Source organism: Peromyscus leucopus, chromosome 16_21 (assembly GCF_004664715.2).
Source record: "Peromyscus leucopus breed LL Stock chromosome 16_21, UCI_PerLeu_2.1, whole genome shotgun sequence".
Lineage (NCBI taxonomy): Eukaryota > Metazoa > Chordata > Mammalia > Rodentia > Cricetidae > Peromyscus > Peromyscus leucopus.
In genome coordinates this window covers 69,503,668-69,529,292 of record NC_051084.1, presented here as the reverse complement: position 1 = coordinate 69,529,292, position 25,625 = coordinate 69,503,668, and the positions used below count along the sequence as shown (strand labels likewise).

Here is a 25,625-nt window from a genome sequence, read left to right as displayed (position 1 = left end):
GTCTAAGGCCAGGAGAGGATTTGGGCAATCATCAGAACCATCTGGTTAGGTGACTGATCTGAAGAGACAGGGAGAAATCCTATTGGTTGGATGGTCCACATCAGCTTTCAGCAAGTCCAGGGCTCACAGACATTTGGGGCAGGTTTTAGTCAGCAGTTGATGCCTGGATGGTGTCTGTCAGGCAAGTGGACATCTGCTGAGACAAATATAGTTAAAGTTTAGGAACTTAAAGGAAAATCTCATGTTTGGAATGTTCAGGCCCATAGTCCTAGTAATTTGGGGATGGGAGGAGTCCCAAGACCAGGAGAGAGATCCCACCTTCAGGAATAGGCATGTGGGGAAATTTAGGCTGTACTTATCTGGAGTCCCTTTGATCTGTGAGAGGTAGATCCAGGTCTTGTGACTTCTTTGATCCCCTGAAGCTTACCTGAATTTTTAGTTTACAAAAAGAGATAAGAATTTTAGATATCTACTGTTTGTAATCTGAACTGAAATCCACATTGTAGAAAAAGCAGCCGACAGGGGTCTGTAAAAGATCTGAGCAGACTTACACCTTTGAATCCTAGCAAAAGCTATAGATTTGGATTAAAAAGCATGAACTGTGGTGATATTTTTTTGTGCTCTAACAAATGAAGTTTACCTGGAGATCAGTGTGTGGAGCTAGCCACTAGTTAATCCTAGAGGCCAGGCAGTGGTGGCACACACCTTTAATCCCAGCACTTGGGAGGAGGAAGCAGGAAGATCAGGAGTTCAAGGCCATCTTGGGCTACATCAGATTAATCCAGTCTAAAAGAGAAACAGAGCCAGGCAGTGGAGGCTCACACCTTTAATCCCAGTACTTGGGAGGTGAAGCCAGGAAGTGATATGGCTGGGTGGAGAGAGGAATATAAGGCAGAAAGGGATGGGAGCTCCCCCTTTCAGTTTGAGGATTCGGTAGATGTAAGAAGTATCTCTAGTGGCTGGCTCCTTTACTTCTCTGATCTTTCAGCATTTATCACTAAATCTGACTCTAGGTTTTCATTATAAAGACCAATTAGAATTTGTGCTACAAAGAACATTGTTTTTCTGTCCAGAAGCCATATATATATGTTGAACAGGGAAGTTTTTAGCCTGGACAGAAGCATCTTTAAGTCTATACTTAGAAGACAACTGTCAGCTTATGCACTGGTCCCACTGCCTGGGGGCCTCCTAAATACTTCAAGCTAAGCTAATCAACTGTCTCACTTATCCAGAGGGCCTTGATCCAGTTCCATGGGGGCTCCTCAGCTATTGGTTCATAGTTCATGTGTTTCCACTAGTTTGGCTATTTGTCCCTGTGCTTTTTCCAGTCATGGTCTCAGTATCTCTTGCTCATATAATCCCTCCTCTATGAGCGGGCTTTTTTGAACCTAGGGCCTATGCTGAGACATTTTTCTCAGCCTGGGTGTAGGGAAGAGAGGACTGGACATGCCTCAACTGAACCTACCAGGCTGAACTGAAACCCCAGGGGAGACCTTGCCTTGGAGGAGGTGGGAATGGGGGATGGATTGGAGGGGAAGGCTGGGGGTGGGAGGAGGGAGGACAGGGGTATCCATGGCTGATATGTAAAATCAAATTAATTACAAAATATAATAATAAAATAATAATAATAATAATAAAAACAAATACTGTTTTGAGATAATGGTGAAAAGAAAAAGAAGACAACTCTCATGGTTAGGGTTTCTATTGCTGTGAAGAGACACCATGACCATGGCAACTCTTATAAAGGAAAGCATTTAAATTGGGCTGGTTTACAGTTTCAGAGGTTTAGTTCATTATCAACATGGTGAGAATCATGGTGATATGGAGGCAGACATGGTGCTGGAGAAGGAGCTGAGAATTCTACATCTTGATCTGTAGGCAGCAGAGGAAGACTGAGCGACACTGAGAGAGAGAGCCTTTGAGATCTGAAAGCCCACCCTCAGAGTGACACACTCCAATGAGGCCACACCTCCTTATGGACCAAGCATTCAAACACAAGAGTCTTTGAGGGCCATGTCTATTCAAACTACTACAACAACAAAAGGAAATTTGAAATCTTGAGCCTGTGACTGATAATAGCAATCAGTGCTCTACCAGAGTATCAGAATTCCATTCATCAGTTAAAAGTCTGAATAACAACAGCATAGAGGGGGGAAGAAATCTGAAGCATTTTCCATTTTTCACATACCTTAAATTACTTTCTTATACCTTTACAACTTGTATTTTCATACCTTAAAACATTTTCTTAGATGCTCAGAACTTACTTAAGTTTTCATAACCTCAGAACTTTATATACCTTAGAATAGTTCTTGCATACACTTCAAGACTTTTCCCCCCCATCTAATCATTTACCAGAGGCATTAGTAGTTATTCCTGAGAACAGTAACCACAGAGTATGGTCTTTTAGTTAAAAGTTATATCTGAGACCTGTTGATCCTTTAATATGAAGCCTGTTAGCAAGGCAAACCTGACTTTCTTTTCAAATTTTTTCCTTTTTCTAAACAGGGTTTCTCTGTGTCTGACTTTCTTTTCTAAAGATTTATTTTATTTATTTTTATGATTTATTTATTACATCTACAGAAGGTGTCACCATTTCTCATTATGGACGGTTGTGATCCACCATGTGGGTGATGGGAATTGAACTCAGGACCTCTGGATGAGCTGTCATTGCTCTTAACCTCTGAGCCATCTCTTCAGCCCCTGATTTTCTTTTCTTAACAAAAGACCTAGTAGAGCTACAAAAAACAAGACCTGATTTTTTTTTTTTTTAAAACATATGACGTGAACTAACAAGGTGGCTGCAGCCTTGGCTAAGAACTTGGTTGCCTTCTGCTCCCAAGCTGACAAAGCTATAGTTGGCCTCATCATCAATGGCATCAGAGATCTGAGAAGGATAAATTGTAGCAGGAAGTATAATCCAAATAGCCTATGTATCATTTAAAATGACAGATTTATCCATTACCTAAATGGTCATCCCAGGCTCCTGTTGTCTTTAGAGCTTTTTTTGGGGCAGAGGTACCAGGGTAGCATCAGTCTTTTGTGCCCAGGTCCAGGAGACCTGAGAGACATTTTCTGTGGAGGAGAAACTTGGGGGACTGACTTTAGTTTTCCTAGGCAAAGTGGGGCAATTAACTTTCCAGTGTCCTGCTTGTACACAGTTTGGGCAGGGTCCTGTGCTGGGGGAGGCAATGGGGCACTCTGCCCCAGTGGTTAGCATTACCACGGTCAGGTGGAGTTGTCATTGCTGTGCCCCATTTTCTTCTTTGGAGAACTTGAGGTCTATGCTATAATAAGCTTTTTCCATTAAACATGTTATATGCCATATTCAGCACATCTTTGACAAGTTTAAGGACTATTATCTATTAAGTATATCTGAGCTAAATAAACTTGCTTGTTTTCAGTTACTTGTTTTGGTCTTATTCTTGAAAATGCATATAGGAGGCTAAATTTTTCCTGTAATTAATTGCATTATTACTTAGCATAACTTTAGGTATAGTTATGAACACATTTAAGAGTTTGATCATTTATAAGGTGACTGACCATGTTTTAATTATCTTTAACAGTTTTCAGTAAGTTAGTAGCTTTTATAAAGATTAGGATTTTATAGCTTTATCTCTGTTAAGCTTGAGCTTTAAAAATATAACAATTTATGAATTGAAGCTCTTTTAGTGTCAAAATAAATCTTTAACTTATAAATACCGTCCATGGGAGAGACTGGGAACTTTCATGATCTTTTCTTTTCTTTTTTTTTTTTTTTTTTTTGGTTTTTCGAGACAGGGTTTCTCTGTGTAGCTTTGTGCCTTTCCTGGAACTCGCTTTGAAGACCAGGCTGGCCTCGAACTCAAAGAGATCTGCCTGGCTCTGCCTCCCGAGTGCTGGGATTAAAGGCATGCGCCACCACCGCCCGGCTCATGATCTTTTTATAGTACACAATCACAGAATATGACAGTTTTTTGTATGACTCACTTTATCAATATAGCTAAAGCTCAAAGTTAGCAAAGATAAGGAGGCTAGACATACATCCTTAAGCCTGAAAATACCTTAAGTAATGAGAGACATTCTCTAAGCCAGTGGTTCTCAACCTTTGTAAAACTGCGACCCTTCAAAAAGTTCTGCATGTTGTGGTGACCCCCAACTACAATTTCACTCTCACTGCCATGGTTCAACTACAGATTTGCTACTGTTATGAATTGCAGTCCAAACATCCAACATGTTAGTCCTAGGCTACTCTTGTGAAAAGGTCTTTCATCTCCCAAAGAGTTGAGACCCATAGGGTGAGAACTGCTCCAAGCTCTTTGCTAGACTGCTTAGGTCATTTTCTTGCTGCATAGTAAGTTAGGAATATTCCAGTTGCTGGTGTCTAGTGTTTGGTGCTCATAGGTGTGGCCCTAATTGTTAATCTTTTATTTTTTTATTTTTTAAGTTCATATATTAGTAATATAAATCATTTTATAAACTAAAAGTGTCCCATAGTCTTTTAAAGTTAAATATTTTAAAAGCTGTTCCTTAAAAAAAATCAAGATGCAAGGCCAGGTGGTGGTTGTGCACTCCTTTAATCCCAGCACTCAGGAGGCAGAGGCAGGCAGATCTCTGTGAGTTCGAGGACAGCCTGGTCTTCAAAGCGAGTTCCAGGAAAGGCGCAAAGCTACACAGAGAAACCCTGTCTCGAACTCCCCCCCCCCAAAAAAAATCAAGTTGTTTTAACCTAAATTTTCTGTAGCCAAAATTTCCTCTTAAAAAAGTTTATAATCTCTCAACTGTGTGTTCTTGCAATATCAAAAAATAAAGTATCTTTTTACTTCAAGAGGAAAGGCACATGGCACAACCATAATCTGCACAAGGCAAAAATCACCCTCCAGTAGTACAGACAATTCAGTGTTTAATATCTGGGATTCATTCACTATCCTTGGGTCACCCCTCTGGCTCCACTCTTGGTAGCATATACAGCCTGATTTCTAGATCCCAGCCTGTTCCATTTCATTGCAGCTGGTATTTCTAGTGACTATCACATGGAACAGGCATCTCCAAAACTGCTGTGTCTGGGCTCTCTTTAGGAACTCCAACCCAGCTACACACTTGTAAGCCTCAGCTTTTCTCCATGACCCCTTCCTATCTTTAAAACCAATACCACCTGGGTGACTCCAATGTTACAACGTTTTACATCCAGCAAATACCTTTATTTTAATACCTTATTAAACATGCATTGTTTTAAATCCTATCTTTAATCAACCTTGTTTTCAGGACAGAAATTATCATATAAAAATCCATCGTAATCCAAAATTTTATAGAGACGTGTTGTTGCCTCATTGGTTGGCCCATGTCACATAGTCACTTTTAATCAAGACATTAGATCCGTCTTCTCTAACCCTAGCAAAGATGGCTGTCAAAAGATAGTGGTGAAGTCACATGACATTCACCCACTCCAACCCTAGGGAAGTTGGCAGTCAGCCACATGCTGCCTAAAGGTGGCATCAAGGCATGTGTTGTTTATATTCCAAAATAGGATCATGCCACATGGTTCCTGTAAGATTACCTATGCATAGATTTTTTTAAATGTCAACCCTGTGTTACAAATTTTCTTTTGTTTGTTTTTTTGTTTTTTTGAGACAAGGTTTCTCTGTGTAGTCTTGGCTGTCCTGGAACTAGCTCTGTAGATCAGGCTGGCCTCTAACTCAAAGAGACTTTCTTGTGTCTGCCTCTTGAGATTGCTGGGATTAAAGGCATGCGCCATCAGTGCCTGGCTCCCTGTTACAAGTTTAAGTTAAACTTTTCCACACATTTTTACAGATTTTTACCATACCCAATAAAACAAACTTATAAACCCTGAGGTACAGAATGCTCATATAAACCAAGTCTAATTTTTGGTTGTTCTGCTTTGTTTTCTTCCTCCTGTCACAGTGTCAGGTGACTCGACTGACACACGACAGAGGAAACTTTTAAATATGCTTGGGTCTAGATAGAGAAAGGAGAACCACAACTAGGGCCAGATTTCCAATAAAATAGAACAGCATAAAACAACTTTAATGCTATCCATACCCAAAAGACATCTGAAATCCTGCTAACCCAAATCCAGTGACCACAGAGCTCATAGCTCAGAGATAAATTCTGAGCCCTGGCCATAAAAGCAGTCATGACAGTCGTGGTGGCTGGTGACTGGCAATAGCAGAGACAGCAAAAATATACCCAAGAAACACAGAACACAGAAAACTCATATACTCAAAGAAGAGCAGTCAGAAACAAAACATGTCGTAGCCACCTTTCATTTATACATTTTGCAACAAAACTTAAAGACACACCAGAAAACTCAGACCTGTCCAAGTATATAAAACAGGCAGACAAAACTTTCTGCATGACACAGATGGACAAAACCTTCCAGCCAGCCAGGTGGTGGTGGTGGTGGTGGTGGTGGTGGTGGTGGTGGTGGTGGTGGTGGTGGTGGTGGTGGTGCACGCCTTTAATCCCAGCACTCAGGAGGCAGAGACAGGCGGATCTCTGTGAGTTTGAGGCCAGCCTGGTCTCCAAAGCGAGTTCCAGGAAAGTTGCAAAGCTACACAGAGAAACCCTGTCTCGAAAAACAAACAAACAAAAAACCAAACAAACAATAAACAAAAAATTTCCATCTAAGCAAAAGCAGGCAGGCCAGTGACGTCTCAGCATTTGCCCTGGAAGGGAGAATAATGGGGTCCTGTCAAAGCCCCTCCACATCCCATATAGGTATCCCACAGAACAGAACAGACTACGACTTATCGGGGGCTTCCATAGGTGCTTGCTGCTCTTCTCAGCACAGAAGTTCACCCTGAGAGTCTGAGAACCAAAGACAGCCTTGAACCTTTGGAACATCTCAAGGCATGTGCCCCCTGAAGTGGCCCCTCAACCCTGGAGTTCAGGAGTGAAGTTTTGGCTTTGAAATTTGAGTGGGTGGTCTGGTCTTGTTGGGGTCCTCCAGAAAAAGTTAAAGAATAAGGCCACTATTACAATTTAAAGCCAAATTTGAAGCAAGCTTTAATTAAATACTGGCCAGGTCCATACTGGGGTTCCCAGGAAATGGCTTTGCAGGGGGCTAAAAAAGGCAGACCCCACAATTCACCACATTTCCCATAAGGTCCAACCAATCATAGGTAAGCATGCATCTTGACATGTTCCCTGATGATGTACCTCCTGGCTAATATAACAACCTACTGTAAGACAAAAGCCACCTTTCAAAAATCACTGGGGTGTGTGTGTGTGTGTGTGTGTGTGTGTGTGTGTGTGTGTGTGTGTGTGTATGTGTATATATATACTCATGTTGAGTCAGAGGACAACTTTTTGGAGCTAGTCTCCTTATACTTTTAGACTTGCTCAGCAAACATCTTTACCCACTGAGACATCTTACTTGCCCTTGACTGACCCTTCTTTCAGGAGTGTCTTTTACAAACGAGGGGAGATGTGGGATTTAATCATGGGACCCATGTAAAGTTGTAAGAAGAGCACTGACTCCATATGTGTGCATGGCATGTGTGTCCTCCCCCCTCATGCACACACATAGACCATGATGGTGATGGTGATGGTGATGGTGGTGGCTGGAGAGATGGTGGCTCAGTGGTTAGGAGCTCCTGTTGTCTGACAGCACCCATGCAGAATGGCTCACAACAGGCCTGTAACCATAGCTCCCGAGGATCTGATGCCACGTTCTTCTGGTCCCCATAGGCATCTGCACACTCACATGCATACATGAATAGAAATTAAAAATTAATTATAAAGTAGCTCTGACTGTGGTATAGGAGGAAGCATGTCCTGTGGCTGAAGCTGTTGTGTCATTGCTGGAGAAAACCTTGTTGCTGCAGGGACAGCAATGGCACCTGTATGTGTGCTGGCCAGTCTTGGTTTTTTTAGGCTGGTCTCATGGAGTCAGGGGCTCTGCACCCCCTTCCACTTCTGTAGCACTGGGACTAAGGGCTCCTCTACCACACTGGCTGCAACTTTCTATTTAAATTAACAGCCCCTCCTTTGGGGGTTGCTAGCTCCTCTGGGGGGTGGGAGGGCATATGGCCGTGTCCTGAAGCAGAAACATTCTCTATTACTGTGTCTGGGAGGAAGGCTGGCTGAACCTTCACCAGATGGAGAGGAGAGGACAGCACAACAAAGAATTATCTGTCTCGAATGTCAGCAGGCAAGAGCTGAAATTCTGCTTTGGAGGACAACCATTCAATAGTCTCATAAACACCTTAGCAGTGTGCAAAATTAGTTCCTTTAGTATTAATTTAAACAATACTTGGAATCTGAAAACTCTCTTTTGTGAATAGTAGGGATATTTATGTATGAATAGCTTCCTGTTCTCTCTCTCTCTTTCTTTTCAAAAGAAGGTTTCTTTGTGGAGCTTTGTCCTGGAACTTGCTGTGTAGAGCAGGCTGGCCTCAAACTCTTGAGATCCACCGGCTTCTGCTTCCCAAGTCCTAGAATTAAAGGTATGCACCACCAGAACCCAGCTACTTACAATTTGTACAGCCCACTGTTCGTTCTAGCTTGTGTGTGTGTGATGTGTGTGTGTGGTGTTTCTGCACATGTGTTCACCAGTGCCAAAGAAGGACCATCCAGTGTCTGTTTCTATCATGCTTTGTCTTCTTCCCTTCAGACAGACTCTCACTGAGCTTGGAGCTAAGCTGGCAGCCAGCAAGCCTCAGTGAGCCTTCTGTCTCCACCACCCTCAGCCTGGCTTTTACTTAGGTGGGGAGGATTTGAATGCCACAGTCCTCACTCCTACCCAGCAAGCATCTTATTCTGTAGACATGTTTGTAAACAATTTTATTTTCTTGTAACTTGAGAATCATTGCAGGTAAGAGGATGTGCACAGTGAGTCTGAGTCATTGCTAGTGTTCAAACTGGAACCAAATTAAAAGTGTACTTTTGGACATTCTTGTTGGCGGCATTGTTACAGTAAGATATGAAACAGGGATAAAGGTAGATTAAAATGCCATTTAAAAGATTTATCATCAGATTTGGTGGCCCTATGTCTCTGATCTCTGAATTTAGGAGGTAGAGGCAGAAAGATAGAGTTCCAGGCCAGCTTCAATTACATACTGAGTTTGAGGCCAGCTGGGCTGCTAGAAAACCTATCTCAAAAACAAACAAATGAAAAACCAAGGCAAGATCCCCTCTCCTCTCTTACCCTGGTCTTGGCCCTTGCCAGCCTCAAATGTTCTGTGATCCTCCTCCTGCCTCTGCCTCCTACCAAGTCTAGATTGAAAGAGTTGTCCTCAGCTGTAAAATGTATAGCACACATTTTGCATGTGGTGGCACCGCTAAAGACTGGTAAGTGTAGGAGCTTAGCAAACAGACAGTGCTGTTGGCAGATTCAGAACAAAAAGGTAGAGAGAAAAAGATCTAAATTTAATGTTTTTGTATGTTCTCAGAAAAATTTCAGGTTTATAAAAACTTCAGATTGTAATTTGTAGTTTTGTTACACCTGAGAAAGTTTGCAGGGCAAAACAGAACACGATCTCCCGAGGGCTGTTTTGATTTAGGATAACTGTGCTTGCAAACAACGATTTGTGATGTTTAAGGTTTCACTCTGTAGACCAGCCTGGCCTCACAGAGATAAGCTTGCCTCTGCCTCAAAAGTGCTGGAATTAAAGGCATGTGCCACCACTGCCCAAGGTTTTTGTTTTTTTGAGATAGGGTCTTACTATGTAGCCCTGATTGGCCTGGAACGCCTAGGGATTTGCCTACCTTTCCTCTTTCAGTTCTGGGATTACAGGTACATGCCACCATTTCCCTTTTATTTTACTTTTGGCTTCAAAGTTAGTATCGGAGGATGGCTTTGAACTCTTGACTCTCCTGAAGCCACTTCAGAATGCTGAGATTGTAGGTTTAAACCACCACACCTGATTTTAGGTAGCGCTGTTGATTAAACCCAGAACTTCACGCATGCTATGTAAGCACTTGCCCAACTAAGTTGCAGAGCCACCCCATCCTGTGACCCTCCATGCTGTGCTTTGTGTGAGACAGACTTTAACAGTTGGTACCTCTTTCTTAGATGAAAGATACCACTGCTCACTGCAAGTCTTATTTATCCACCTCCTAAGAAAGAAGCAGCCTTCGATATATGTTTTTGTTTGTTTGTTTTTGTTTTTGAGATAGGATCTCTCCCTACACAGCCCTGTTTGTCCTGGAATTTACTACATAGATAGTGCTGGCCTTGAACTTAAAAGATTTTCCTACCACTGCCTCCTTAGTGCTGGGATGAAAGGTGTGTGCCACCAAGTCCAACCTGTTTTATGTTTTTCAAGACAGGTTCTTGCTACTTACTTAGTCTAGACCTAACTCCAACATGCCCCACTACACTTGTTTTCTTTAAATTATGTTATTATTATTATTATTATTATTATTATAATTATAGTGTATATGTATGATGTGTATGTGTGTATACACATGCTGAGCTCAGGGGACAACATATGGAATTAGTTCTTTCCTTCCACCTTTAAGTAGGTCCTGGGGTAGAACTCACAAGAACTCACCTTTATCTGGTGAGCCTTGTGGGAAAAGAATAATCTTGGTGTTTCACAAAGGAACAAAGTGAAAGTGATGTTGCCAGCCTGGTCTCCAAAGCGAGTTCCAGGAAAGGCGCAAAGCTACACAGAGAAACCCTGTCTCAAAAAAACCAAAAAAAAAAAAAAAAAAAAAAAAAAGAAAGTGATGTTGCAAGGCAATTTCTTTTTGCAAAAAGGGTGCTTCAGAATCCAAACTGTGCTAGTGAGCCAAGTGAGCCAAGATGGCCTATGTCTTTTATACCTGTAATAGGTACTGACTGCATCTCATCCTACTGGGGTCTTGACTTCACTATTTGACTCTATTAGCTAATCAGCAATAAGGAAGAAGAGGGAGGCTCAGGATATTTGGGCACCCTTATCAGCTAACTACCTTGGATAGAAAAAACAGAGTCTCTCACAGTCCCTTATTTTATTTTTAAAGGTGTTCAGGTAGCCAAGTGTAGTGGCTTACACCTGTAATCTTAGAACTCAGGGAGCTGAGGCAGAGGGAACTCTGTCTCCCTTCATTTGATTTCCCTGGGTGAGAAGACAGCAAGGAAAGTCACTTTAAAAGTCACTTTACCGATGCAGAACAGACACCCAGAGGGTTCAGAGATGCCTCTGGCTGCTTGGCTGCTCAGCAAAGTCCATGCTCACGTGGAGTTTTTTTCTTGGGCATCAGTTTGTCTCTTCTAGGGCTTCCTCCAGGCAGAGAGGGTCCCTGCTTCAGTAAAGGATCCGTTGGAATTGGAGTTACAGATAACTGTGAACTGCCTGACTTGGGTGCTGAGAATCAAACTTGGATCGATTGAAACAACAGGAAGCACTCTTAACTGCTAAGCTATCCCACCCCATCCCTCCTTTTATTTTTTGTTTTTTTTTTTTCGAGACAGGGTTTCTCTGAGTAGCTTTGCGCTTCTCCTGGAACTCACTTGGTAGCCCAGGCTGGCCTCGAACTCACAGAGATCCGCCTGCCTCTGCCTCCCGAGTGCTGGGATTAAAGGCGTGTGCCACCACCACCACCACCACCACCACCACCACCACCACCACCACCACCACCACCACCACCACCACCACCACCACCGGCTGCATCCCTCCTTTTTTAATGACAAGATCTCATTGTGAAGTCCAAGTGTCCTATTGCCTCCGTCTCCAAAGTGATTATAGTCACACACACACACACACACACACTGAAGTTATAATATCAACGTAAGTGTACAACCATGCATCTGTCTGGAGAGAAAGCTAGATCTTTCCAGACCCTCAGCAGATTCTGCCTCTTCCCACTCCAGTCACCCTGATTGTGACTCTGTTACCTAAGATCATCCTTGTCTGTTCCTAAACTTCCCTTTATACAATGGAATCATCTCCGGGCTGGGGATGGACCTCAGTTGGTAGAGTGCTTGCCTATCTTGTGCATGAAGCCCTTGGGTTTCATCCCCAGCACCTCAAGGTCATGTTGGCTTACTTTCATAATCTTAGCACTCAGCAGGTGGAGGAGGGGGCATTAGGAGTTCAAGGTCATCTATTAGTTCGAGACCAGCCTCGGATACATAGACCCTGCCTCTCTGTGTCACTTGGTCTGAACATGCCGCTGTGACTGCAGCCCCGTTGTCATGTGTAACAGTATTTTGTTTGTTTGATTATTGGTTTTTCCAGACAGGGTATCTTTGTGAAACAGTCCTGGCTGGCCTGGAACTCACTCTGTAGACCAGGCTGGCCTTGAACTCAGAGGTCCACCTGCCTCTGCCTCCTGAGTGCTGGGATTACAGTATTTTATTTTTTAAGATGTTTTATTTCATGAGTATGAGTTTTTGCCTGAATGTATGTGCACCAGGCATATGCAGCCTGAAGAGGGGATCAGGTCCCCTGAATGTGGAGTTAGAATTGTGAGCCTCCATGTGGGTGCTAAGAACCAAACCTGGGTGCTCTTCAGGAACACTGTGTTTTTGACTGCTGGGCTGTCAATACAACCCCACATGTAGCAGTAGTTTATAACAACATGTGCTTTTAAGTTAAAAAACAAAGTTAAATTTGCTAGCCACTTTCAAAATGAAACTAAATGAATATGGAAGGTTTAGAGAACTGATTTCATTTTTTTAAAACTTAATTTTAATTTAGTTGTTTGGCCTTTTGAGGTGAAGCTCACTTGGGATTCACAGTCCTTCTGGCCCAGCCCAGTGGGTCCTGGAATGACAGATCTGAGTCATCTCCACCCACTAGGCTCCTAGACTGGAATTTGATTTGGTTTTTGAAAGAATAGATGGGAATTTGACATTCAGATGTACTGAGAAGGCCGTTTGAGGCAGGAATGTGGACACGAAGTCAAGGTGTGCTTGGCCACTCCGATATGGGCAGGAATGGAATGCTGGGAGACAGCTGACTGGGCTGGTGGATGAGAGAGGTGATGTCACAGTTGGTGGAATGCCAGCTACAGACTTCCTTCTGTTTGGTGTCATGGTTTTTGTCCTTGGTGTTGGCAGTGGTGAGTGCTGAAATGGTGACTATCATGTGAAATCCTACTGCTCCCACCTCTGGTTCTGGAAAATGACTAGAATTGTTACCCATTGTATTTCAAAAGCTGTGTGGACTGGAGGGTTTGGGGAGGGTGGCAGCCTTCCTGACAGGATGACAGAAGCCAGCACACAAAGCTGGAAGGGCAACAGTACCTCTGTGATGTTGGCCTACGGGGTGGAGATTCTGGAAAGAGAACGTTCATTCTTACATTCTCTTCAGCTGATGTCAAGTTCTTAGATGCCACCTTCTCAGGAATGGTACCAAGAAGTGGGATTCTCTACAGCTCCTTACAGCTTTTCCATAGCTGAAAATTAAGATTCAGTTAAAATGAGCTTTCTGAAAGGACTCATATGACTAGCCATCTCTTTGTAGCTGACACTGTTCACCAAGCATGGTTTTCAGTGCTGGGATAACTTAGTGTGTGCATAATTCTGAATTTTACTGCTTTTGCTGCAATTCATTTAATTCTGCAGACCTTTTTTTTTTTTTTTTTTTTGGAGGCAGACTCTCATTTAACTGGCATCTAACTCTTTAATTACATATTTTCAATTTATTTTGTGTGCATACATGTGTATGCACGCCACAGCTTGCATATGGAGGTCAGAGAACAACCTGCTAGAGCGGTTCTTTCCCTGTACCACATGGGTCCCATTTATTAAATACGGGCCCATCAACAGGCACCTTTGTCCACTGAGCCATCCATATATGTGGTCCTGAATCCCTAATGTTTTGAGTTGTTTTCATCTCTGACATCAGATTATACATGGGTTACCTTTGTCTTTGCACATGAACAGGGACACCAGTAAACACCCTCCCTTGCTTCCCTTTTTCCTGTGTTTTTTTGTGCTGAGAATTGAATGCTGGAGGGTCTTGTGTATGCGAGGCAAGTGCTCTGCCACTGAGCTATATCTCAGTCCTTTGCTGTGTGTATTTCTGTATCTTGTTCTTAAACGTCCTTCTGATATGTCCTCAAATTTCATTATCTCATCCTCTCCCCTGCCTGTCTAAAATAGCAGCATGCCATCCATCCCTCTATAATATTAATCATCCTTTTCAATTCTTTGGTATATTTATCAATAGTTGGAAATCATTGTGTATGTATTCTATATGCCAGTTATATATAATATGTGACATATAATAATATATAAATTATAATATTATAAAGTATATATGTTTATTGCTGTGCTGAGGATGGAACCAGGACATTTTGAAGGGTAGATAATTGCTCTCCTGAACTACACCATTAGAAATAAAAAGTTTAAAAGCCTTTTCTTGTCCATGTTCTAAGCCCCATGAAGCAGGGGTTTTGATTTTTTTCATATAGCAGGAAGGTTATGTCTCATACATACTAGGAACTCAAAAATAGCTATTGAGTAAAAAATTATATTCAGAGGCTTTGTGAGATTATAGCAAAGAAAACAACATTTATTTTTTGTTTGTTTATTCTTGTGTCCGGGAACTCACTCTATAGACCAGGCTGGCTTTGAACTCATAGAGATCTGCCTGCCTCTGCCTCCTGAGTGCGGGAATTGAAGTTGTGCACCACCATACCTGGCAAGAAAACACTTTTAAAGGTGGGACAAGTAGCCAAATGTAGTGGCTTACACCTATAATCTTGACAGCCCAGCACTGAGGCAGGGGATTGCCTAAAGTTTGAGGCTAATCTGGGCTTCATAGAGAGTCCTGGGCTATTCTGGATTGCAATGTGAGACTCTATCTTGAAATAAAAGAAATGAGAAACTGAGGCTCTAAGAGGCTTCGTAGCTATGAGTCCAAAGTAGAGGGGTTGGCAGCTGGGGAGAGGCATTGCCAAGTGTGGTTCTCTTCATTCATGGCTGGCTTTTCTTTTTCTGTTGAGATAGGCTTTCATTATCTAGTCCAGGCTAGCCCATGGTTCTTCACTGCTGAGATTACAGACTAGTACCACCGGTCCAGCTTTTTGTTGGTGGTACTAGTTGGTACTGCAGCTTCTGTTGTCCTCAAACTCCGGCTCCGTCATTTGGCCTCGGGGTGGATTCAGTTACAAACAGTGCATTTCTCATTGCCTGGATTTCTACTACAGGACCAAGCAAAGAGAAGTCAGAACTACATTTTAATTCTTCTCTGAACAAATACTGTGAGTTTCTACCAGGTGAGGTAGCACAGCTCTAGAATCCCAACTAGGCTGAGGCAGAAGGATCTTAAATTTGAGGTAAGCCTAGGCTACAATGGAAGAGTTTGTGTCAAAAAACCAAAACCAACAGCAACACAAAGGTGAATTTCTGCAAGTGTTGTGTCCTTGTCTGTATATTAGAATTATATTTTCATAAAGACACTGTAACTGTTCTGAAAAGCATGGTGGCACACACCTTTTTTTTTCATTAAGAATTTTTTTTATTCATTTTATATACCAATCAAAGATCCCCCTCTTCCCTCCTCCCACTCCTCCAGCCTCCCCCTCCCAACTCACCCCCATTCCCTCCTACAAGAAAGTAAGGCCTCCCATGGGGAGGTACATTTAGTAGAGGCTGGTCCAAGCCCCTCCCCCTGCCTCAAGGCTGTATAAGGTGTCCCATCGCCGGGCGGTGGTGGCGCACGCCTTTAATCCCAGCACTCGGGAGGCAGAGCCAGGCGAATCTCTGTGAGTTCGAGGCCAGCCTGGGCTACCAAGTGAGCTCCAGGAAAGGCGCAAAGCTACGCAGAGAAACCCTGTCTCGAAAAAAAAAGAAAAAGAAAAAAGAAAAAAAAAAAAATAAAGGTGTCCCATCATAGGTAGTGGGCTCCAAAAGCCTGTTCATGTACAGTGATGGATTCTGATCTTAATACCAGGTCAAGCAGATCAAGCTACACAACTGTCTCAAAATGCAGAGGGCCTAGTCCAGTCCCGAGAAGGCTCCAAGGCTGTTTATCTAAATTTCATGAGTTCCCATTATTTGGTTTGGTTGTCTCTGTAGGTTTCCCCATCATGATCTTGTTGCCCTTGCTCATAGAATCCGTCTCCTCTCTCTTCAACTGGATTCCTGGAGCTCAGCCTGGTGTTAGGCTGTGGATCTCAGCATCTGCTTCCATCAGTTACTGGAGAAAGGCTCTGTGATGACAGTTAGGGTATTCACCAGTCTGATTACTGGGGTAGCCAGTTCAGGCACCCTCTCCACTATTGCTAGTCTAAACTGGGGTCATCCTTGGGATTCCTGGGAACTTCCCTAGCACCTGGTTTCTTCCTATCCCCATGATGTCTCCCTCTATCATGGTATCTCTCCCACTCCATCCCTGTTACAGCTCCACCATCCCGTTCCCTTATGTTCTCATCCCCCATCCCTTACCCTCCATTGCCCACCCCTCATCCCCAGTTTACTTATGGAGATCTCATCTATTTCCCCTTCCCAGGAAGATCCATGTGCCCCTCTTTGGGTCCTCCCTGATGACTAGCTTCTCTGGAGCTGTGGGTTGTAGTCTAGTTATCCTTTGCTTTACATCTAGTATCCACGTATGAGGGAGTATATATCATGTTTGTCCTTCTGAGTATGGGTTACCTCACTCAGAATGATATTTTCCACCCATTGGTGGCACATACCTTTAATCCCAGCACTCAGAGCCAGGCTAGCTTGGTCTACATCCAGGGAAGCCAGAACTACATAGAGAAACCCTGTCACAAAAACCAACCAACCAACCAACCAAAATAAACTTATACAGTACAATAAAAGGTCTTTCCAGAAAGTTTAAAAACTATTATATTAATAAAATAGAAACATCAGTTGTGTATAAAGCTATGTGGCATAGCTCCTGTTAAAACTTTTTTTGTACATTGCTTTTGTAAGTCAAGTTGGCAATAGGTTGTCTTTGTTTCCTGTTCCTTTGTTGAGCTGTCAGCTATTCCTCCCTGACTTTCTTCACTTTTTGAGGCAAGGTCACATTTGAACCCAGTCAGGGCCCAGACGTACTATGTTGCCAAGATTGCCTTTGAGTTCTGATCCCCTTACCTCCACCTCTGTGAGTTCTGGTATTACAGACATATGCCACTATGTCCAGCTTTATTATTTTTAAATCAAGAGTATATTGATTTTGGAAAAAAGTGAACCATGCCCTTGGAATGAACATCACCTAATCTCTGAAAGAGGCATAGACTCATCTCTTTGTTTGCCTCAGGGTGCTAAATTCCACGTAGACCATGGGTCCCAATCTTCGTTTGTTACATGCCTTGCTGCAGCCATCTGGGTCCTTTGTTCCTGCTGTGCAGAAGATTCCAGGACAGGGCCCAGACCAAGGAATGTCAGCCACAGTCTCAGTGATGGATGGTGGCCACACTAATTTGCATGTGCTCTAACAAGCTAGTGTTGAAATGGGTTGGCTGGATGCCAAGGAAGCCAAGGTCAGCATACTTTGAAATAACAAGTGAGTCAAGCACATCCCTACAGGACCAACTACCTGACTCTTCTTGTATCTGAACAGTGCCTTGGCCCAGCATTGCTATGTGTGTAAAAGGCCGAAACCACAGGAGCCTCTTGCTAGAGAGACAATAATGGAGGAAGAGAAAAATTAAAGTGAAAAATCAGATTTAAAGTCCCCACAGAGAGAACCATTTTGAGTTGGAAGTGTAGAAGAGAGTGATATGAACTGACTGAAAGCAAGCAAAGAAACAAAGCGAAGAGACCCAAACCTCAGGGTGGTTAGAACATGGACCTGGGTTAAAATTCTATCATGCCTCTTTGCATCTGTGTGGCCCAGGGAGGCTTCTTTCCTTTCCCAGATTTGGGCTCCATTGTGGTGGATTATAGATAGCGATTCCAGCTTTTCCATTCACTCAGCATTGTTACTCTGGGTGCCAGGCATTGATGTAGATACTGTGGGGGTGTAGTGACAGATGGGTCCTTATTCTCATAGAATTTGCTTTCTGGTAGCAGAAACAGATGGTAAGAAAGAAAATAACAGAATGTGGTAAGTGCCACACAGAAGGAAGACAGAGAAGGTAATGATGGTGCCTGGGGAATTCCCTTCTGTCAGAGACTCGTTTTAAGTGAGGAGTGTGCTGGCGTTTGAAACTGGGGTCTCACACATTTGAAGCCAGCTATATTCCAAGCCTGAGACAGGATGCTACTTGTGTAGCTCATACTGGTCTGTAACTCACTATGTAGGGTAGGCTGGCCTTGAAGTTGTGGCAATCCTCCTGCCTCAGCTTTGCAAGTGCCTGAATTACAGATGTGCCTCATCATGCCCAGGCAAGAACATTTCTGTTATTGTGGAGCTCTCCTTCTACTGCTCTTTCCCTGTCAACCCCACCCCCACCTCAAGAAGCTGCTTCTGAACTTACTGTGAGTTTTGTCATTTGGTGGTGTAGACCTTGTAATTCCAGCTGCTCCATTAATAGGATAAAAAAATTCAAGTCCTAATGGGATCACAGAATAGGGGCACAATTTAGATCCGGTTTTAAACAAAACAAAACAGTAAAAAGAAAGCTGGAGATGTATCTTGAGAGGTGTAATGACCCTGGGTTTCATCCTTAGTACCACCAACCGTCACCAGAAAAAAGAGGAGTATGCAGTACCTCTTCTTTAATTCAGCAGTGTTTTTGAGATTCACACATGTGGCTGCATTCATCGATAGTCACTTTCTTTTGGAGGGGGCAAATTGAGACAGGGTCTCGTGTAGTTTAGGTTTGTCTCCTACACATCTGCCTGTGTAGCCAGGATGACCTTGAACCCCTGGCCCTGTTGCTTTCACCTACTGAGTGCTGTACCTTACCCAGTTCTGTGTCCCTGAGCTTTAAGGAGGAGGTGCCACAGATACTTTCCATTGCCAGAGCTCAGTTCTGGTATGGGTTTTGGCCCCTTGCTCTTTGCCAGCTCTGTAAACTCAGGCCAGGGTCTGCTGCAAGATCAGCAAGTTCATAACCTCTAAACCTTCTCTCCCAAACCAGAGAACTTTTTAAAATGTAGAATCTTAGCAATCTAAGAAAAATAGCTTATTTCTGTAATCTCAACACTCAAGAGATTGAAACTTGAGGCAGAAAGGATTTATTTAATCTTACAATTTATACTGCATCCTCCAGGGAATTCAGGGCAGGAACTGATGCAGAGGCCATGGAAGAATGTTGCTTACTAGCTTGTTCCCCATGGCTTGCTCAGCCTGGTCTACCGAGTGAGTTTCAAGACAGTCAGGACTATTACACAGAAAAATCCTGTCTCAAAAAACAAAAATAAAAATGAAACAAAATAACAACAACAAAAAGAAACTGCCCTAGAAGTTTGCCTACTGGCCAATTTTTTTCAGTTGAGTGTCTTCTTCCTAGATATCTCTAGTTTGTGTCAAATTGACAAAAAAACAAATAAGCAAAAAACAAATAAAAAAAAACAAAAACAAAACAAAACTAACCAGGACAAGTGCTGTGAATTCTAGTCTAGCCTGGATTACAGAATGATACTCCCAGAGAACTTGACCATCTTGACCATTTTAAGTCTATAGTTCAGTAACATTAAGAAACTTATATAGGGAGCTGGAAAGATGGCTGCTCTTGCAGATGACCTAGGTTCAGTTCCCAGCACTCATGTCAGGCTGCTCACAACCACCTATGACTCCAGTTCCAGGGGATCTGACTGTTTGTTCTGGGTTCTCTGAGTAGCTGTCACTGTCAATCCAACAAACAAAACTTTTCAGTTTGCAAAACTGAGAGTGAGCAGATTAAAGTCTGGGGATTATTAAGCACTCTTTCTTCTAACTCCTGACAACGAGCTAGCTACTTATTAATTAATTAAAATGTATGGTTTTCCCAGACAGAGTTTTTCTGTGTAGATGTGGCTATCTTCTAAGTCACTCTGTAGACGAGGTTGGCCTTGAACTCAAGAGATCCACCTGCCACTGCCTCCTGAGTGCTGGGATTAAAGGTGTGCCACCAGTGCCCTGCTTATTTTTAATTTTTCATATTATTGGTGTGTGTGTGTGTTTGTGTGTGTGTGTGTGTGTGTGTGAGAGAGAGAGAGAGAGAGAGAGAGAGAGAGAGAGAGAGAGAGAGAGAGAGAGAGAGAGAGGGAGGGTGGGTTGGGGAGAGGGGTGAGTATGGACCCATGGTTTATGGAGGGCAGAGGATAAATTTGTGGTATCCATTTTTTCCCACCATGTGGGATCCTGGGATTGACTCACTGTCCGGCTTCCACAGCAGTCACTTACCTGCTTAGCCATCTTGCCATCCTGTTTTCCTTTTTATGAATGTTTTTCATTTGTTCTTTGATATTTCATACATGTGTATACTGTGTTTTGATCATATTCACTCACTACTGTATTTATATCTCTACAAATTTGGCTCTTTGTAGAAGTGAAGTCTTACAGTGCTTGCCTTTTGTGACTGGGTGATTTCACTTAGCAAACTGTCCTTGTTTCATATTGTAGCAGGTGTCAGGTTTTCTTTTTCCTTCAAGGTCAAGTCACACAGGCACTCATGTATATGCACACACAGACATGCGTGCATATACATATGCATTCACACACACATATACAGGCATGCACACAGGCACATACACACATATAGAGGCACATATATACATTTCCTAAATATGTATGTATATGTATATATATATATATATCTTTCAAAGAACATAAAATTGCTTACACATGCCAGGTTGAATTTACCTGTTCATGCATTGAAGACTTTTGGCTATTGTGCTAAATAAATAAAGCAGCTAGACTGTGGGTGAACAAACATCTGTTTTGATTTCCTGTAATAGTTTTTTTTTTTTCCATGATTACTGAGGCTTGAACCAAAAGCCTCATGCATCTAGGCAAACATATTACTGCTTCAAATTTTTAAAAATATATGCTCATAAGTGTAATTCTGATCATAAGTGGATCACATTTCCGGAAATGGGGTTTTAAATTTCTGAGGTACTGTTCTATTGTTGTCCACAGCAGCTACTCCTGACAGTTTCCACCTGGAGTGTTTTCTGAATCATTTCCAGCACTGTTCTTGTTTCTTGTTTCTCCTCTGTAGCTTGCTAATGGGGGTGAGAGGTACCTCAGTAGTTTGTGTTTGTATTTCCTAGTCATTAATGATACTGAGCATGTTTTCATGCTTTTTTTTTTTTTGTATGTGTTTATGTGTCTGTATATGTGTATATAGCAAATATATGCTATACGTGTGCAGGTGCCCAAGAAGGCCAGAAAGAGAGCATCAGATCCCATAGAACTAGAGTTACAGACAATTGGTGAGTTGCCTCCTGGGAAGTACTGAACCCAAGTCCTCTGCAGGAGCAGCAGATGCTTATAACTACTGAGCCACCTCTCCAGTCCCTTATGTTGACACTCTTGCCTCAGCCTCCTGAGTATTGGCATGAGTCACTATGCCTGGCTCTTTCTTCTTCCTCCTCCTCCCCCACCTCTTCTAGCTCCTCCTCCCTTTTTTTTTTTTTTTGGCAGCTCTGGGTTGCTCCTTAGGCCTCACACGTGCAGTAATTACTCTGTCACTGAAGTATATCTTCAGCTTCCCCTTCTTTTAATTAAAAAAAAAATTTTTTTTTTAATTTTATGTATATGGATGTTTTGCTGGCATGTCTGTGAACCATGTATATGCAGTGCCCATGAGTCCAGAAGAGAGTTTTGGATTCCCATGAACTGGAGTTACAGACATTTGTGAGCTTCCTGGTGTGTGCTGGGAATTGAACCTGGGTCCTTTGGAAGAGTAGTGTGTGTTCTTAACTTCTGAGCTGTCTCTCCAACTCCTCCTGACTTTTATTTTTTAATGTTTATTTACTCATTGTGTGTATATGTGTAGGTTCGAGTGTACCACAGTGTGCTTATGGAGGGCTGAGAACAAGTTTGTGGAATCAGTTATCTCCTTCTGTTACGTGGGTTCCAAGGATCAATCTAAGATCTTGAGGCCTGATAGCAAGTGCCTCCACCCACCTAAGCCTTGAGTCATCTCACTGGCCTACTTTGACTTTTAAATAGTATGTCTTTGTCAAATTTCAGAGATCAGAGGTAGGAAATGCAATGTCCACTGCCCCTCGATCCCCACTCCCAACCCCATGAACAGGATCTATGCTTCTGCATGATGGACAGAGTTCCCAGCCTCAGTTTGGCTCTGAGCAATGTGAATGCAGGAGGAAAGATAGAAATGCAGGTATTCTACCAGTGCAGTGGCACGTATATGTTTGATTCATGGTTTTTCTCCACTGTTTTCCTATACTTGGTCTGAGCCAGAGGGCTGAGAAGGGATTTTACCACTTATTTCCCATCAGTGTGCTTTTTCCGAGTTTTCTACCAACGTGAGTCAATCTAGCATTTTCCGCATGACAGAGTTCTGTTGGATAGCATGACTGTCTTTCTCCTCTTTTCCCCACATGGCCTCCAGATATCACAAATACTTATACATTAACACCGAGCAAATTGCAGTCTCCTGCCCCTCTGTGTGTCTGTCTTTTGTTGCAAGACAACATGTCTATCCAGATCAGTTCCCTAGAGTTGCTCCAATGTCTTCAGCTCACTGTAAGAAAGTCATTGCCAACACTGTATGCCCAGGATCCTCTTATGAAGATAAAACCACTTTTTTTCTCAGGCTTCTGGAGATCATTTTCTTCTTTCTTGGTTATGTCCTGCCTGCATAGACTTGCTCTTAGGGAGATGACGTCACCTGGACAGCTGGCTCCTCTTTGGTGCCCAGGTTTCTGGCTGCTGTGATAATTGGCTTGGCAGAGGCTCCCTGAAAGGTTGTCCTTCAGCTGTTATTCAGTTAAGGCCACTAGGATAACCCTGCTAGGAGTTCTCTTAGGCAGCAGCTGTCACTCCTAATTACCAAGAGCTATGGAAGAGGTGTTTCCAAGGGGACCACTTATCTCTGAGAGCAGTAGCTTGGCTATAACATTTGGAAGGGGAGATGAAGGCCAAAGCGGAGGGCTTGGTTGCTGCAGCTCAAAGCACATGTCAGAAATGTTTTCTTGACAGCCAAGGACAATGGAGCTCACTGGTTTGTTTATTTTTATTTCTGGTGCTGGGGTTGGAACTCAGGGCTTTGTACATTCTAGGTAAAAACTGAGTCACTGACCTACACCCTAAGCTTTCACCGACTCTTAAAGGACTTATTTCCCCTTCTCAGGGTAGACAATACATCACACACAGTATCAACACTATACCCTCAGATTTAATTGTCCTGGGCATGCACAGGTGCCAGAAGTGTTCTCTACACCTGAGCCAAAAAAGGAATCCTCACAAATAAGCATAACTCAAGGGAACCCCACGCATTGTGGGGTGTTCTTAACCACATTAGGGATATTGAAACTTTCTACCCTAAACTATAACGTCCACAGTAAAGATATGGGGTCTGAGGATGGTTTCCCTTCAAACTCCAGTGCAATAATCACTCACAGTTATAATGTGAGCCATGTACACAATTCAATTATTTTAGAAGCTCAGGGTGGCCTATAACTCACTATGTAGTCCAGACTGGCCTCAAAGTCATGACAGTCCTCCTCCTTCTTCAGATTCCCAAATATTGAGGTTATAAGCATGAACCGCCATGCTTTAACTTACAAACTACTTGGTGTATCAGTTTCTTAGAGTTGTCTAACACACGATCACAAAATTGGTAGCTTGAAATTACAGCTTCTGTATTGGCTCTGGGAAGCTAAAGGCAGGAGCAGCATTAGCAAGTCTGATTCTTCCAGAGGCACTCCCCTCCCTAGTTCTAAAGACCTCCTTGTCTTCTTAAAGACTCTCCCCCTCCTCCTCCTAAAGACCCCCTTTATTACCTTTCCCCAGCCTTTCCTCTTCCTTCCTCCTCTCAGTGGCATCTCTTGACAATCCTTGATGTACTTTTGTTACCGCTTCAGCCTTTGCCTCCGGCTTCATCTGGCCTTCTTCCCTGCTTGGGTCTTTGTGTCCAAATCTTTGAGCTTTGGGGGTGTGGTGTGGTGGAGGGGTGGGGCACTATTCAACCCACAGTATCACATTAAAAAGTGGTGTGACTTGGGTGTGGCCCAGTTGTACAGGGTTTGTCTAATATGTTAATCACTTGAGTTGATCCCCAGCAAAAGGAGGGGGAGATATGTGTGCACACATGTATGTATAATATGATATCTATCTATACATATGTCTCTCTATATATTTAGACATATAAATTTAAGTGTGTGTGTGTAAGAGAGAGAGACAGAGAGACAGAGACAGAGAGACAGAGACAGAGACAGAGACAGAGAGAGGAAGAGAGGGAGAAACTAGAACTTAAATTTCATTAAGTTAAATGATTTTTTTTTCTGACTGGTACTCTACAAGTTATTATAATATGTAGTGAATATAAAATAATTAAAAATTATTTTGAATGATATGCTATTTATCTGTGTATGTGTGAGAGTGCATGTGTATGACAACCTTTGAGAATCTCTCCCTCCACCTTGTGGGTCCCATAGATTGTTTCAGGTTGTCAGGCTTGGTGGCAAGGGCCTTTGCCAATTAGTCATCTTGCTGGCCCAATGATTTTTTTGTTTGTTTTTTTAGGGACTTAGCCTTGCCCAGTAATCTAGACTGGCCTTGTCTAGACTCACCATCATCCTTCCTCAGTCTCCTGAGTGCCAGGGTTATAGGAAAGTGCTGGGATTATATGTATGAGCTATTATACTCAATTTAATAAGATTAAAAATTATATTTGTCTTTTTATTAGCATGTATTTGTGTGCACACATACTGGGTGACAACCTGTGCAAGTTCATTCTTTTCTACTCTGTGGGTTCTGAGGATCAGACCGAGGTCATCAGGCTTGGTAGCAAGTACTTTACCCACTGGGCCATCTTGCTTGCCCCATATATTTTAATATGGTTTGTGGTTACATATCTCAACTTGGATTGCCATGTGGACTGCTAGGGAATTAAACCCAGTGTCTCAAGCATGCTACCTAGTGCTATAACACTGAGTCCTAGCTCCTTCACTTTTTTCTTTTTTTAGTTTTTAGTTTTGTTTTGTTTTGAGACACAGACTGTTTATGTAGCCCTGGCTGTCCTGGAACTCGATTTGTAGACCAGGCTGTCTTTGAACCCACAGAGATCCACCTGCTTCTGCTTCCATAGTTCTGAGATTAAAGGCAACCACTACCATACCCAGCCTTGTTTGTTTGCTTGTTTTCATGAGACAGGGTCTCAATATGTAGCCCAGGTTGGCCTTGCACTCATGACCATCCAGTCTCAATCATCTCAAGTGCTCAGATTGTAGGTGAACACCACCATGCATGCTTTTTTTCTTTTTTGTTCTAGGGATTGAACCCAGGACCACATCCCCAGAAGGCTTTCACTTTGCCTAGACACGCTGTCCCTGTGGCTTGCCCTTCTTGCCTTGTACTGTGGGGTGCCATGGGGCCACAAAACCACTGGGCTGTCATTGTTCTGCTTTATGCCTTCTCCTTCTTGTCTTCTTTCACTTTTGGAGTTTTCTATTTATTTAGAAAAAAACCACTCATTCAGTACAAAAGAAACCAAAACTGACTTTGTAAAATCCACTGGAGTCCTGAGATTTGATAGGAAAGTAAAATTAGCCAATTTTTCCTAGGAAAGCCATATATACTGAATCCCAGACATGTTTAAATGCCAGAATTCATTGTGTGGTAGACTAGAGTCAGCATTCTATTATGGTGGCTTAAATAAGTGTGGTTAATATTTTG

The 25,625-nt window shown here is 42.7% G+C and overlaps 1 protein-coding gene across 3 annotated transcripts in view; it reads left to right on the top strand.

Moving 5' to 3' along the window:
* Kat2b (lysine acetyltransferase 2B) overlaps window positions 1-25,625 on the top strand; it is a 119,850-nt gene that overhangs the window by 5,197 nt on the left and 89,028 nt on the right. The window contains exon 1 of one of the 3 annotated variants that reach the window (XM_037199902.1): window positions 12,666-12,990. The exons of the other annotated variants lie outside the window; for them this stretch is intronic. Within the exon in view, the coding sequence (XP_037055797.1) occupies window positions 12,901-12,990 (90 nt within the window). The 5' untranslated portion in view covers window positions 12,666-12,900. Of the gene's footprint in view, window positions 1-12,665; window positions 12,991-25,625 lie in introns of those variants that run through there. 3 annotated transcript variants of the gene reach the window in all.